This window comes from Megascapheus bottae, chromosome 18 (genome assembly GCF_031878675.1).
Source record: "Megascapheus bottae isolate mThoBot1 chromosome 18, mThoBot2.hap1, whole genome shotgun sequence".
NCBI classification, from domain to species: Eukaryota; Metazoa; Chordata; class Mammalia; order Rodentia; family Geomyidae; genus Megascapheus; species Megascapheus bottae.
In genome coordinates, this window is record NC_143526.1 from 31,471,371 (window position 1) to 31,485,733 (window position 14,363).

A 14,363-nucleotide genomic window follows, 5' to 3' on the forward strand; every position below is an offset into this window, starting at 1 on the left:
GAATTGTAATGGCAGACCACCTCAGAGCCTACGAGTGAGAACGGAGCTTCAGCCCAAACTGGGATAGCTTTGTACAGATGAGGAGCTCAAGTTCAACCCTTCTTTTCCTTTCCCAGGATAATCTGAGTGACCAGGTCCAGAAGTTGGTCCAGAGTCTAACTAGTGCTGAGGCTGAGAAGAACCAGATCCAGTCAGAGTTAAAGGACCTACAGAAGCAACTCTCCCAGAACCAGGAAGGTGAGGCATGCAGATGGACGGAGGTAGACAAGGATAAAGGACAGATAGGAAATCCTGAAGTGGCAGGAACTGGCCTAGCCACACTCTGCATTGTTTTTTGTTTTGTGTGTGTGTGTGTGTGTGTGTTTTTTTTGTTTTTGTTTTTTTTTGCCAGTCCTGGGCTTGGGCTCAGGGCCTGAGCACTGTCCCTGGATTTCCTCAAGGCTGGCTCTCGGCCACTTGAGCCACAGTACCGTTTCTGGCTTTTTGCTATGTATGTGGTACCGAGAAATCGAACCCAGGTCTTCGTGCATGCTAGGCAAGCACTCTACCACTAGGCCAAACTCCCGGCCCCCACACTCTGCATTGTTTACCCACAACTTGAGATGATGTCTAATGCATCAGCAAAGGGCAATGAGCCCCCTGTTGTTCTTTGTGAGCCACCTTGGAACGATATTAGGAGGAGCAAATTTGGCATACTGAGACTTCAGTCTTCTGTCTTTATAGGAAATTTATTTCAGTTTTTAAAAATATTTTTTAATTTAATTTTTTTTTGTCAGTTATAGGGTTGAACTCGGGGCCTGGGCACTGTCCCTGAGCCTCTTTTGTTCAAGACTAGTGAGTGCTCTAGCACTTGAGCCACAGCACCCCTTCTGATTTTTGAATGTGTAATTGGAGGTAAGACTCTCCTTGGGACTTTTCTATTCTGGCTGGCTTTGAACCTTAGTCTTCAGATCTCAGCCTCTTGAGTAGCTAGGCTTACAGGCATGAGCCACCACCATCCAGCTATGTAGTAGAGGTATTTATGTAGTACCTAAGGAATTGAACCCAGGGCCACATGCATGCTAAGCAAGCACTCAGCCACTAAGCCACATTCCCAGCCCTGTTCATAGGAGATTTAAAACAAAACAAAAACAAAGTGTTGAGTTGATGAAAAGAGGCTGGGAGTTTGGCCTAGTGGTAGAGTGCTTGCTTAGCATGCACAAAGACCCAGGTTCAATTCCTCAGTAACACATGCACAGAAAAGGCCAGAAGTGGTACTGTGGCTCAAGTGGCAGAGCACTAGCCTTGAGCAAAAAGTGTCCAAGGACAGTGCCCAGACTCTGAGTTCAAGCCCCAGGACTGGAAAAAAAAGAGTTGATCAAAGGAGACCCCCATACAATTCAAACAGAAGAGAATTTATTGGAAGAGCCAACCTGTTAGCTTGCACCAGATGTAGGTGTGCAGAGAGAGAACTAATGATATATAAGGGAGGGAAGGTATGACTGCAGCATATGAGGAAGTGACCTCAGAGGATGAGGAAGTGACCTCAGAGCTTTGAGGGCCTCCTACTTCCTCCAGGTGTGCCAGTTACCTGGGTTACAGGTGCTGGGTGGGAACTTCTAGGGAAAGCCACATGGATTTCCAGGTGGAGAGGGAAAGATCCATTTTCCTGGGCAGACCTAACATTCTAGCCTTTTCATCGTTATAAAGGAGCATTCTGTGGCTTCTTTCTGCTGACCAAGGGCGTCGACATTAAGAGTAGGAGATGGAGATGTCGTCCAGTCCAGGAGAAGGCAGCAGTAACAATTTCTTGGTGGTGAATGTATTCAATTGATGAAGTCTGAAAGAAGTCTTACAAAGCAGGGGCTGAATAATAAGGAAAAACAGCTGGGTACCTGTGGCTCATGCCTGTAGTCCTAGCTATTCAGGAGGCTGAGATCTATGAATCATAGTTTGAAGCCAGGCTGAGAAAGAAAATCCATGAGACTCTTAACTCTAAAAACTACTCAGAAAAAGCCAGAAGTGGCACTGTAACTCAGGTGAGTAGAGCACTAGCCTTGAGCACAGAGAAGCTTAGGGACAGAGCCCGCTGAGTTCAAGCCCCAGTACTGGCAAGAAAGAAAGAAAGAAAGAAAGAAAGAAAGAAAGAAAGAAAGAAAGAAAGAAAGAAAGAAAGAAAGAAAGAAAGAAAGAAAGAGAAAGAAAGAGAATACTAGAGGGCCTACAAAATGGCATAAGGAAGGCAGCCAAAGGGCAAAAAAGAAAAACTTGGATGATGACTTGGCTAGTTCCTGTCTACTATACTCCAAGTGGTCCTGGAGTTGATGGATCATACATATCCCTAACTACTCCTGACTGATTAACATCTGGTGACTGGGTAGGGGAGAGCATGGGGGACTGGTTAAGAATAAGTAGTCAAAAGCTGGGGCTGGATTGGAGCGGTTAAGGAACCGGTAGGAGGCTTTGATCACTGCCTGTAACTGGACTATAGAGTGAGATGGGAGACCCAGGAAGATACCAAGGCAAACTGTCTTGAGTCCAAGATGCACTGTAAGTAGAAAGAGCAGGTAACAAAGGCAAGAATGTGAGTGCCTGTCCAGTTAGAAGACAGATATGAACATTAGATTATCATGCTTATTAACTTTTTTATTAACCTCCTAGCTCTGGTTAGTTTTGAAAAGGCAAGCACAAAGTTACTTCATCCCCTCTTTTATCTGCACAGTTCTTCCCTGCTCCCTCTGACTAATTTATTCCTCTCTATGATCCCACATCATCAGGACTAGCTTTGGCCCAGGGGTCTGGGAGATCTCTTCTTCCTAGGATGATGTCACATTTGGTGTTTTTGCTCTGCTATTTCTATTTATAGTGAGTCTTGGACTCAGAATAGTTTGCTTTGGTACCCTTCTTCAGTAGTATGGGTTCAAGGAAGGGGGATGGAGGTGGAGCAAGAGTCATATTGACCCTTGGAAAGAGAGGGAATTGGAGGGAATCTAGCACCTCTTGACATGATCCCCTCCTGGGTTTCAGCACAAGGTGTAAGGGTTAGCTGGGCACAGTAACTCACCCCTGTAATCCTAGCTATTCAGGAGGCTGAGATCTGAGGGTCATGGTTCAAAGCCAGACCGGGCACAAAAATCTGGGAGACTCTTACCTCCAATTAACCACTAGAAAACCGGAAGTGGTACTGTGGCTCAAGTGGTGGAGCACTAACCTTGAGCTGAAGAGCTCAGGGTCAGCGCCCAGGCCCAGAGTTCAAGCTCCATAGCCAACAAAATAAAAAATAAGAAGCGGGAAGACCTCCACTCAATTCAGGCAGAAAAGTGTTTATCGGGAGAACCAAACCCCTAGCTGAGCCAAATGGAGGTGTGCAGAGGACTAATGGCAGAGAGAGATTATATACGGAAGGGTGTGAAGGAGGCCTGATTGCAGAGTATGAGGAAGTGACTTCAGCCTGGGAAACCTCCCACTGCCCCCACTTACACCAGTTACCTGAGTTACAGGGGCTGGGCAAAGACTTCTACAGAGGGTCACATGGGATCCTGTACAAAGAGGGAAGGGGCCATTTTCCCAGGTGAACCTAAAAAGTAGTTAGCAGTACACAGCCAAGGCTAACCTGGGTGCATAATAAGCCTGTCTCAAGCTAAAACAAACAAGCAAACAACCCCCCACCCTAAAAACCTGGAGAATTTGGTTTTGCTATTTATCCCTCTTTTGTGAGAGGAAGTACTAGGGATTGAACTCAACCTCACATTTACAAGGCATACATTCTCTCTACCTCTTGGGCCATATCACCAGCCCTACTTTTTTTTCTTGGTCAGTTATAAGACTTGAACTTAGTACTTAGGTACTATCCCTGAGCTATTTTGCTCAAGGCTATTTATTATTTAATTTACTGTTGGGATAATGTATAGAGGGGTTACAGTTATATTCGTTAGGTTAGGTAATAGTTATATTCGTTAGGTTAGGTAATAGGTTCGTTACTTCTCACACATTGATACCCCTTCTCATGTTTTTTTCCCGGTTTCCCTCCCCCCATCCAGCTCTACCACTTTGAGCCCAGGATTCACTTCCAGTTTTCTGGTGCTTAATTGGAGAAAAGAATCTCCCAGACTTGCCAGGTGTGGGCATGGTAGGGTGTGGTGGCTGGCTCATGCCTGTAATCCTAGCTACTCTGGAGGAAGAGATCTGAGGATCAATGTTCAAAGGCAGCCCAGGCACAAAAGGACCTGAGACTTAGCTCCAGTTAACCTCTAGAAAATAGAAAGTGGGGCTTGGCTCAAGGGAGAGTGGAAGCCTTGAGCTGAAGAGCTCAGGGACAGCACCCAGGCCTAGTTTAAGCCCCTTGACCCACGAGAGAAGAGAAAAAAAAAAAAAAAAAAAAAAAAAGGGAGCAAGGGGTCGGGAAATGGTAGAGTGCTTGCCTAGCATTACAAAGACCCGGGGTTGATTAATTTGTACAATATACATATAAAAAAGCTGGAAGTGGTGCTGTGGCTCTAGCCTTGAGAAAGCCCAAGGACAATGTTCAGTCCCTGAGTTCAAGCCAGGACTGGAAAAAAAAAGAATCTCACAGACTTTCTTACCCAAGCTGACTTTGAACACGGTTCTTCAGGTCTCAGCCTCTTAAATAGCTAGGATTACTGGCTTGAGCCACCAGTGTTTAGGTCCTACTTACTTTTATTATTTCCAGTTATGCCATTAAAACAGTTCTTGATGGTAATATGGTCATGGGCTTATTTGGGAGAAGCAAGGAAATAGAATTTGGGAACAGTTTATCTTTATCCTAGCCAGGACTGTAAGCGGTGATGACTATTTGGAGAGAAGAGGAGAGGAGAGGGAAGGTTCTTCAGGCTCAAGGTTCTAGTATAGAAGAGAGTAAGGTATTTGGGGGTAGGGAGGCTAGGATTTTTGAGAATAATGTTGATGGCTTCCCAAGATCCACACATAGAGCTGGCTTCTAGGGCATATTGCAGAATGAGCAGCAGATAGCAGAGCCTATACAAAATCATGTAATTGGGGGCTGGAAGGCACCTCTACTATCAGCTAGCTCCACCTTGCCTGGAGTTTAAGGTTGAAGATCTTTGTGATAAGGATGGGAAAGTGTTAGGATGATTACTAGGGTTGGCCTGTGAACACAGCAGGGAAGCTAGACCACAGGAGCAGCTGGCAGGTGGGTGAAGTCTTAGGATATTGGATGTAATTCTCTCCCTCTTGTCCTTTGTCTGTGCCTTGTCCTCCATCTGCCTCTTGTATTCTCCCACTCCTGACCATGTGCTTGACTCTACTATCTCTGCTCTTCCCAAAGAGAAATCCAAGTGGGAAGGAAAACAGAACTCCCTGAAATCTGAGCTGAAGGACCTCCGTGAGACTGTGACATCCTTACAGAGTCGCCTACGGCAGGCAGAGCTACAAAGAATGGAAGCGCAGGTGAAGTGATACTGGTTTTGTGGAAGGGGTGCCTTGAGGGAATACCTTAAGTCCCAAGGCTTTACCTCTCAGGTTTATCTTGGCATGTGGCTTTTATGCTCTGCTTCCTTCAGCAATTCTCAGTTCCCAGTGTCCCTAAGGACCATTATTAAGGTCCTAGATAACTTCCCCAATTACTTTTTTCTGAAATGTGGATGAGATTTTTATCACTTGCTCTGAAAGAGCAGGGATCAGGGAAGTAACTCACTCTAAGGTAATTTTGCCCCTTGTTTTCCAGAGTGAGCAAGATTTACTTCGGGCAGCCAAGGAGAACCTGATGTCACAAGTGGACCGCCTGCAAGCATGTGTTATAGAAGCCAGGGCCCAAGCAAATGTAGCTGGGATCCTAGAAGAAGACCTGCGAACAGCTCGCTCAGCACTGAAACTGAAAAACGAGGAAGTTGAGAGTGAACGGGAAAGAGCCCAGGCTCTGCAAGAGCAAGGAGAACTAAAGATGGCTCAGGGCAAGGCTTTGCAGGAGAATCTGGCTCTACTAGCCCAGACCCTGTCTGAAAGAGAAGGGGAAGTGGAGACTTTGCAAGGAGAAATCCAGGAACTGGAGAAACAGCGGGAAATGCAAAAAGCTGCTCTGGAACTGCTGTCTTTGGACCTGAAGAAGAGGAATCAAGAGGTGGATCTGCAACAAGAACAGATTCAGGAGCTGGAGAAGTGTAGATCTGTCTTAGAGCACCTGCCGATGGCTGTGCAGGAGCGAGAGCAGAAGCTCACTGTACAGCGGGAACAGATCAAAGAGCTTGAGAAGGACCGGGAGAACCAGCAGAATATCTTAGAGCATCAGCTTCTGGAACTGGAGAAGAAGAACCAAGTGATTGAGTCCCAGAGAGGACAGATTCAGGATCTAAAAAAGCAGTTAATGAGTCTGGAACACCTGGCCCTGGAGCTGGAAGAAAGCCATCACAAAGTGGAGAGCCTACAGAAGATGATTGAAGAGCTGGAGGGCCAGCGGGAAATGCAGAGGGTGGCCCTGACTCACCTCACACTGGACCTGGAAGAAAGGAGCCAGGAGCTGCAAGTGAAAAGCAACCAGCTCCATGAACAGGAGAGCCATAGCACCCTGTTGTCAAACAAACTTCAGGACAGGGACCAGGAGGTGAAGTGCCAGCGCCAACAGATTGAGGATCTGCAGAAGCAGAAAGAACATCTGACTCAGGACCTTGAACAGAGAGGCCAGGAGCTAATGCTGCAGAAGGAGAGGATTCAGGTTCTGGAAGACCAGAGGACATTGCAGACCAAGATCTTAGAGGAGGACCTGGAGCAGATCAAGCTGTCTTTGAGAGAACATGGCCGAGACATGGCCTGTCAGAGACCCTTCATACAGGAGCGGGTGGAGGAAGTGAAGAGTCCTAGCAAAGCACAGCGTGGGAGTCTAGAACACATGAAGCTGATCCTGCGTGAGAAGGAGAAAGAGGTAGAGTGCCAGCAGGAGCACATCCAGAAACTTCGAGAGCACAAGGAGCAGCTGGAACAGCAGCTCCAGAGCCTGCATAGGAAAGTAGGTGAATCCAACCTGCTCCTGACCCAGCAGGAGCAAGAGATAGTGATCCTGCAGCAGCATCTGCAAGAAGCAAAGGAACAAGGGGAACTAAAAGAGCAGTCACTTCAATGTCAGTTGGAAGAGGCCCAGAGAGCCCTGGCCCACAGGGACCAAGAGCTTGAGGCCTTGGAACAAGAACAGCAACAGGCACAGACCCGAGAGGAGAGTCTGAAGGAAAAGGAAAGTGCACTCCAGGCAGCTCTGGATGAGACCCAAAGGACCCTGAGGGAGCACCAGGGAGAGCTGAAAGAGCAGAGAGAGCAGGTACGAAGACTCCAGGAAGAGCTGGCAGTCGAAGGACGGCAGGTGCAGGCCTTGGAGGAGGTGTTGGGAGATCTGAGGGCTGAGTCCCGGGAACAAGAGAAGGCTCTACTAGCCCTTCAGCAACGGTGTGCAGAGCAGATTCAGGAACATGAGGCCAAGGCCAAAGCCCTGCAGGACAGCTGGCTGCAAGCAGAAGCCACACTCAAGGAAAGGGACCAGGAGCTAAAAGCTCTGCGGGCTGAAAGCCAGACCTCTAGGCAGCAGGAGGAGGCTGCATGGGGTCAGACAGAGGCTCTGCAGAAGGCCCTCAGCAAGGCCCAGGCCTCCCTCCAAGAGAAAGAACAGCGTCTTCTTGAGCAGGCCAAATTGAGCCACAGTCTAGAGGCCAGCACTACCACCCTGAAATCTACCCTGGATGCCTGCCAGATGCATGCCCAACAGCTTGAGGAAACCCTGCGGATACGGGAAGGTGAGATCCAGGACCAGGATCTCCGACATCAAGAGGACTTGCAGCAGCTCCAGCAGGCACTTGCCCAGAGGGATAAAGAGCTGAGACAGCAAAATGAACAGGGACAGCTTCTGGAGAAGCTTCTGGCCCAGAGGAGTCAAGAGCAGCAGAGGCAGGAGCAAGAAAGAGAAGAGACCAGGGGTCTTCATGAGAGTCTAAGGGAGCTACAGCTGATTCTAGCCCAAAAAGAAGAAGAAATTCTGGAGCTGAGAGGGGCCCAGCAACGGAAGAATATGGAGGCCTTTTCCCCCAGCTCCAAAACCTCCCCAGTGGAGGAACCATCCTCAAATCTGGATTCTTTGGGGCCTGTGCTGCAGCGGGAGTTGGAGCGACTTCAGATAGCCCTGAGACAGACAGAAGCCAGGGAGATTGAGTGGAGAGAGAAGGCTCGGGAATTGGCGCTATCCCTAGCCCAGAGCAAAGCCAGTGTCAGCAGTCTGCAGGAGGTAACCATGTTCCTACAAGCTTCCATCCTGGAGCGGGAATCAGAACAGCAAAGAGTGCAGGTGAGTTGCTCTAGGGGGAGTGAGGGGTCAAGGAAAGAGCCCATCTGGCTAAGCTCAGGGGCTGTCTGCCATATTGGGCCTTAAGGCACCTTAGAAGGGATGAGAAAGCTTAAATGATGAGCTCCTTTCAGCCTAAGTGGAGCTCACATTATTTCCTACCCTTGGAGCTGGTTTAGTAGATGAACAACTTTAATGCAGTATGGTTAGCCTGAAAGGGGAAGGACATTTGTGCTTTTCTTCAAGGTGGGTACCAAAGGCTTCCTGGTAACAGTAGGGTTTAAGGTTAGGTCTGAGAGACCAATAAGGAACTAACCAAGTATGTTTGGGAGCAGGGCTTTCAAGGGAAGAGGAAAAGGGATATGGAGGATGTGTGTAGGTGTCCTGAGATACAGCAGGCAGAGAGAGAAGTTAGCACATGCCTTCAGGGCTTGTAAGTCATGCTAAGGCCTGGGTCACTAGTGGAAAGTGGTTTGGAATGGCAAGTAACATGACCAGGATTGCTAGACCACCATGTGGAGTAACAGCAGAGCTGGGAGAAGTACAGGGCAGAGGTAGAGGCTAACGATGCTAATGTGAACTCAGGAAAAAAAAATCAAAGACTCGGGTTTCTAACATGAAGAAAGCAGCTTTGAGAAAGAAGTGAAAGCTAAGTTTGGAATTGGAGGCATTAGCACTCAGCTCAGTGAAGGATCTGAAGTTGGAGATTTTGGAACCCTTAGGAACAATGGTAGGTAGGTTGTTGAGTAAGAAAGGAAATGAGTTTAGGATATGACTTTTAAGGTTTAAATTTTAATCTCAGGATCAAGAGTCCTCTTAATTTTCTTCAGACCCCCTAGTACTTACCCAAAACCTACAGAGTAAGCAATAAAGAAAACTGGATTGAAGCCGGGCACAATGGCTCACGCCTGTAATGCTAGCTACTCAGGAGGCTGAGATCTGAGAGGCAAGGTTCAGAGCCAGCCCAGGCACTAAAGTCCTTGAGACTCTTATCTCCAATTAACCACAGAAAACCATAGCTGCTAACTTGCCAAAGGAGATTAGATCTAAGAGTGTGACTCAAGCCCTTTCTCTCCCTTGGCCACACGCCCACATTCCTGTCTTTTCTTTCCCTTTGCCACACACCTACACTCCTGTCATCTGCTCTGACTTTTTTTTTTTTTTTTTTTTGGCCCCTTTCTCTTTCTGGCCCCGCTCGCTCCGGCCCCGCTCGCTCTGGCCCGGCTAGGCCCCCCTTTCTAGCTCAGGCCCCGCTCGCTCCGGCCCCGCTCGCTCCGGCCCGGCTAGGCCCCCTTTCTAGCTCAGGCCCCGCTCGCTCCGGCCCCGCTCGCTCCGGCCCGCTCGCTCTGGCCCCGCTTGCTTCCGCCCGGCTCGCTCCAGCTTGCTCTTGGCCCCGCTCGCTCCGGCCCGGCCAGCTCTCGCTTGCTCCTGGCTCTGCTCGCTCCGGCCCCGCTCGCTCCGGCCTCGCTGGCTCTGGCTCGGCTCGCCGTCGCAGTCTCGTCTCTGCCACTTCCGGCTTGGTTGTGTATGTGGGATACCGAGGAATCGAACCCGGGTCTTTGTGCATGCTAGGCAAGCACTTTAACCGCTAGGCCAAACTCCCGGGCCCTGCTCTGACTTTTTTTGACTGTTACTATTTACAAAAAAATAGAGTGCCTAGAAGTGAACATTGTTTCCCCATTCATCCAAAGGAATTTAACCCCAAGGGTTTGAATTTATAGCCATTCTGTAAAGGAGAGATTTGGGGTTTGGAGCAAACTCTTTTTGTTTTTTTGTTTTTTACCTAAGTCATGTGATTCATAAGTGGTAATGTCCCACCCAGCTCTGCATGGAACATGTCAGGGCCCCAGGTCTTCACCTGACTTTATCAGGATTTGAGATAGATGAGATGGGAGTTCTGAGCCTAGTTCACATGAATGCTCACCGGGAAATTTTAGGATATTCCTCATCTCATTCTTTTGGAAAATAAAGGTTCTAGACTAGAGTAGCTAAGAGGCTCCAGGAATGCTAAGAATTTTCCCTGTAAGGTAATGGAATTGTTTGTATGAGGATGGAGAGGGCAGGGGAAGATCTGTAAAATTGGAAAGGTGTGATTTTTGTCCCATACCTCCATATTCCAGGAGGAACTGGCACTTACCAGACAGACTCTAGAGAAGGAACGGCTACGCAGTCCCAGCTCAGCCTACCAATCGGAGCAGGACCCCAGAACAGAAAAGGGAGTAGAGCCTGGAGAGGTGAGCTGTTGGAAACTCCTAACAGAGCGTTCCTGTCAGAGCTTTTCACCCTCCTTGGAGGTTGTATTCCTGATGCCCACCCTGCCAAACTGATTCTCTGTTCTCCATTTGATCCCCACACCTGCATGTGGGACTGCCTCGATGAGATTCACAGGACTTCCCCATAGGTCTTAGGAGCTGAGTCTGAGGAGAAGCAGTCATGGAAACAAAGGCTGGAACATCTACAGCAAGCAGTGGCACAGCTAGAGATTGACCGAAGCAGGCTACAGCGCCACAATGTCCAGCTGAGGATCACCTTGGAGCAGGTCAGTAACATCTACTGTCTTCAGCTCTGGCCTTTCAGGATCAATGGGTATGTGCACTATTCATATAGCCCAACCTGGGGGACAAACCCCACCCTGCAGCCTATTTCTCAAATATAGTTTTAGGCCTGGGAAGGTGGCTTAGTGGGTAGAGTGCTAGCCTTGAGCAAAAGAAGCTCAAGGACAGCCAGGCAGGTGGCTCATGCCTACAATCCTAGCTACTCCTCCAGAGGCTGAGATCTGTTCAAGGTTCAAAGCCAGCCTGGGCACAAAAGGGCCTGAGACTCTTATCTCCAATTAACCTCTAGAAAATGGGAACTGGAGTTTGGCTCAAGGGTAGGGTGGCAGCCTTGACCCAGGGGAAGGGCAATAGCCTTGAGCAGAAGAGCTCAGGGACAGTGCTCAGGCCCTGAGTTCAAGCCCCACAACTGCCCCCCCCCAAAAAATGAGTTCAAATACAGTTTTATTAGATCACAAATATATATTGTCTGTAGCAGCTTGCCCCTGAGGATAAACAGTTGTGAATGGCCCACAAAGCCTGAAATACTTGTTACAGAAAATGTTTGCTGACCTTTGCTCCGTAGGCCTAAGATATGGCCTACCTACCTTCTCTGCTCCAGGAGCATGTCTTTGCACTCCGCAGCCCAGGAGTTGCAAATCTTATTGCTATCCCTTTATATTTGTCACTGTACATGCACTGGTTCCAAAATCTGATTTCTCACTTGCATGTGAGCAGGTAGAGCGAGAGCGGAGGAAGCTGAAAAGGGATTCCATGCGTGCATCCCGAGCTGGGTCTCAGGAGATCAGCGAACCCACAGCCTCTTCACCTATACAGCAGGTTTGTCTATTTTCTTACCTGCACCCCTAGCCATCAGAAACTCAGCCCTCAGTAGTCCATATCCCAGGCCACGCTTGAATGTAAAGATAGCCATTGTAGCCACTCCAGAGAACCCCTCCTGATGGGATTCTGCACTGCTTAATCTGTCCTAGCCTTAAAAAAGAGGCCCAACATGACTTGGTGGGTGGAGTCAAGATTAGTAACCCTGCAACCACAGGCACTTGGATCTGCACACTCAACCGTGCACCTCAGGCTCACCTGGGAAATAACAGGGGAGTCCCTGGGAGCTAGAATCTTGGGCATGGGGCATTGTGTGCTTACCAGAAGCTTGATCTCTTCATAGAATTAAGTTTATAAGATGTAGGTCTATGCCATTTCGAAGAACAGTGTCCCTTTTTTCTGGTAAGAGTTTGAAACTTCCTTAAACTATCTCTAAGCTAAGGTTGCCCTTCAAACCTCAACAGGCTTGGCCTATTAAAGAAGGACTGGCAGAGAGGGACTGTTTCTGATGGTTATAGTGAAAGCTTAGGGCAGGCACCTTGTCTTATTTCACCCTGGCATCCCAGGCTTGGTACAGCAGGTGCATGGTATATTTCTGCTAAATAAAAAAGGGCCTCAAAGAAGCAATACCATCTAAGCTTTTTGGACATTTAGCATCAAGTCCCCCATGGCAGTGCTGTGGGCCCTCTTGTCTCCTTACCCCCATCTGTGCCCTATAGAGGTTTAGTCTTGAGTTGAAGTACTTCCTTCCAGTCCTGAGCTGTAAGTTACCTGATTGAAACCTCAGAGCAGACTGATGTTTGTCTTCTTCAGGATGGAAAAGGAGGACAGAGGGTAACTTCAGATGCCAAGCATATCATTGAACTGCAGAAAGAGGTAGGTTTTGGAAGGATCCACCTTCTAAGCCTTTTTTCTCTCCCCAACATATAGGCAATAAGGGTTTAGTGTCAACCGTATGTTTGGCCCTTTGTGCATCACTGGCAAGGAGCAGGGCTGTAGCTCCTGCCTTTGGAGAATTTAGTCTTCAGTGGAAACAAGAAAGGACCCAGTGCCAGCTTCACCTAGCACATGCTTAGTCTGGAAAGGGGACAGGTTCACAGTCAGAAGGGCAAGGAAAAAGAGAAGAGCTGAGGGGAACACAGAAGTGTAGGATCAAGGGCCAGGAGTGAAGCCTAGTGGTAGAGAACTTACCTAGCATGCATCAGTTCCTGGGTTTGGTTCCTGAGTACCACATAAACAGAAAAAGCCAGAAGTGGTGCTGTGGCTCAAGTGGTAGAGGGCTAGCCTTGAGCAGAGAAACTCAGGGACAGTGCTCAGACTCCTCCACGGTCTAGCCCGAGAACACACTCTCTCTCTCTCTCTCTCTCTCTCTCTCTCTCTCTCTCTCTCTCTCTCTCTCTCTCTCTCTCTCTCTCTTTCTCTCTCTCACACACACACACAAAACCCACTAGATACTTTCATTACATGTGTGTTTTCCTGTAGTAAAGTTGATGGGCAGCTTTGTTGCTATTTTACTCTCCTGATTTATTGCACATGTGCAGCCAGCAGTGAGCATGCATCACTCTTAGCTCTCAGGACACACTCCTCCAAATATTGCAAAGCCTGATTCTGAGATCAGCTAGATTCATTCCAATTCTGTGCCAAGAGCCACAGGAGCACACAGCAGAAGAACTGGGACCACTTGAGTCCTTAACTGCTGTTTTTGGTGTTCCTGCCCACTAGGTGTCCCTGCTGCGGTCCCAGCTGGCCTTGGAACGGAAGCAGAGGCAAGACTACATCGCTCGCTCAGTGCAAACCAGCCGTGAACTAGCAGACCTGCACCATAGTCTGTCCCACTCACTTCTCACCGTAGCCCAGGCCCCTGAGGCCACCGTCCTGGAGGCTGAGACCCGCAAGCTGGATGAATCCCTGACTCAAAGTCTGACATCCCCAGGACCAGTCCTGCTTCACCCCAGCCCCAGCACCTCACAGGCCACCTCCAGGTAGCAGCCACAGCCAGAGAAGGATACAGGCTAGCCTGGTGGTTGACAGACACATGAATAGAGTGGCTCATGGGCCATTCACACCGCTATAGGAAAAGATCTGGTATTTTTAACCAACCTGGCGGCCATTCCTAGGAAAAGGATGGAAACCTGCATGGCTGGAGAAGGCCCTGGCTCATGTGGGAATGAGGCAAATCATATTTGCCTGCTAATATATGATACCTAGGGAATGCTTTCTCCTGACCAGCAAGACAGCTCTGCTTTCTTATCATCTGATGAACCTACCAGAGTCCACACTAGGCCTGGAGGCTCCAGCGACACTATAAGCCTGTGGATGGTCTATTGTGAGCATTCTGGGTATATCAGGTGCAGGGAGGTTCAGTTACCACTTGTCTGGAATGTGTTTTCCCAGCAATTCACCCTTCTTCAACAATAAACCCTGGATCTTTGCATTCGTCCTTAGCTGCTATATCTGTGTATCTGGGCAACAGAAGCACATCAGGGAATTTAAGGAAAATGTACAGATTCCTGTCAGGTTGCATGAATTTCTGCCTGAGATGATGTAATTGGGAAAAGCCACCAACCCCTTGGAGGCCAATTGTTAAGACCAGATTAACATTCATGAATGAGTCAGAGATAGTTATGTGCACTGGCTAGAAGTACTGTAGAAATTTGGGGAAGTGAGGAAGGGAGGTATACCCCAGTGCTTTAAGGATGGGAAAGCTGAGCTAA

General features: G+C 48.5%; 1 protein-coding gene across 7 annotated transcripts in view; it reads left to right on the forward strand.

Moving 5' to 3' along the window:
- The window catches only part of Cep250 (centrosomal protein 250), a 49,635-nt gene extending 35,542 nt beyond the window's left edge, over nucleotides 1-14,093 (forward strand). For all 7 annotated transcript variants that reach the window (XM_090352229.1, XM_090352232.1, XM_090352233.1 and 4 more), the window contains 8 exons: nucleotides 117-237; nucleotides 5,285-5,406; nucleotides 5,684-8,278; nucleotides 10,396-10,509; nucleotides 10,677-10,814; nucleotides 11,548-11,649; nucleotides 12,463-12,525; nucleotides 13,372-14,093. In XM_090352229.1, the coding sequence (XP_090208355.1) occupies nucleotides 117-237; nucleotides 5,285-5,406; nucleotides 5,684-8,278; nucleotides 10,396-10,509; nucleotides 10,677-10,814; nucleotides 11,548-11,649; nucleotides 12,463-12,525; nucleotides 13,372-13,635 (3,519 nt within the window). In that variant the 3' untranslated portion in view covers nucleotides 13,636-14,093. The remainder of the gene's footprint in view (nucleotides 1-116; nucleotides 238-5,284; nucleotides 5,407-5,683; nucleotides 8,279-10,395; nucleotides 10,510-10,676; nucleotides 10,815-11,547; nucleotides 11,650-12,462; nucleotides 12,526-13,371) is intronic.
- The last annotated feature ends 270 nt before the right edge of the window (nucleotides 14,094-14,363 follow it).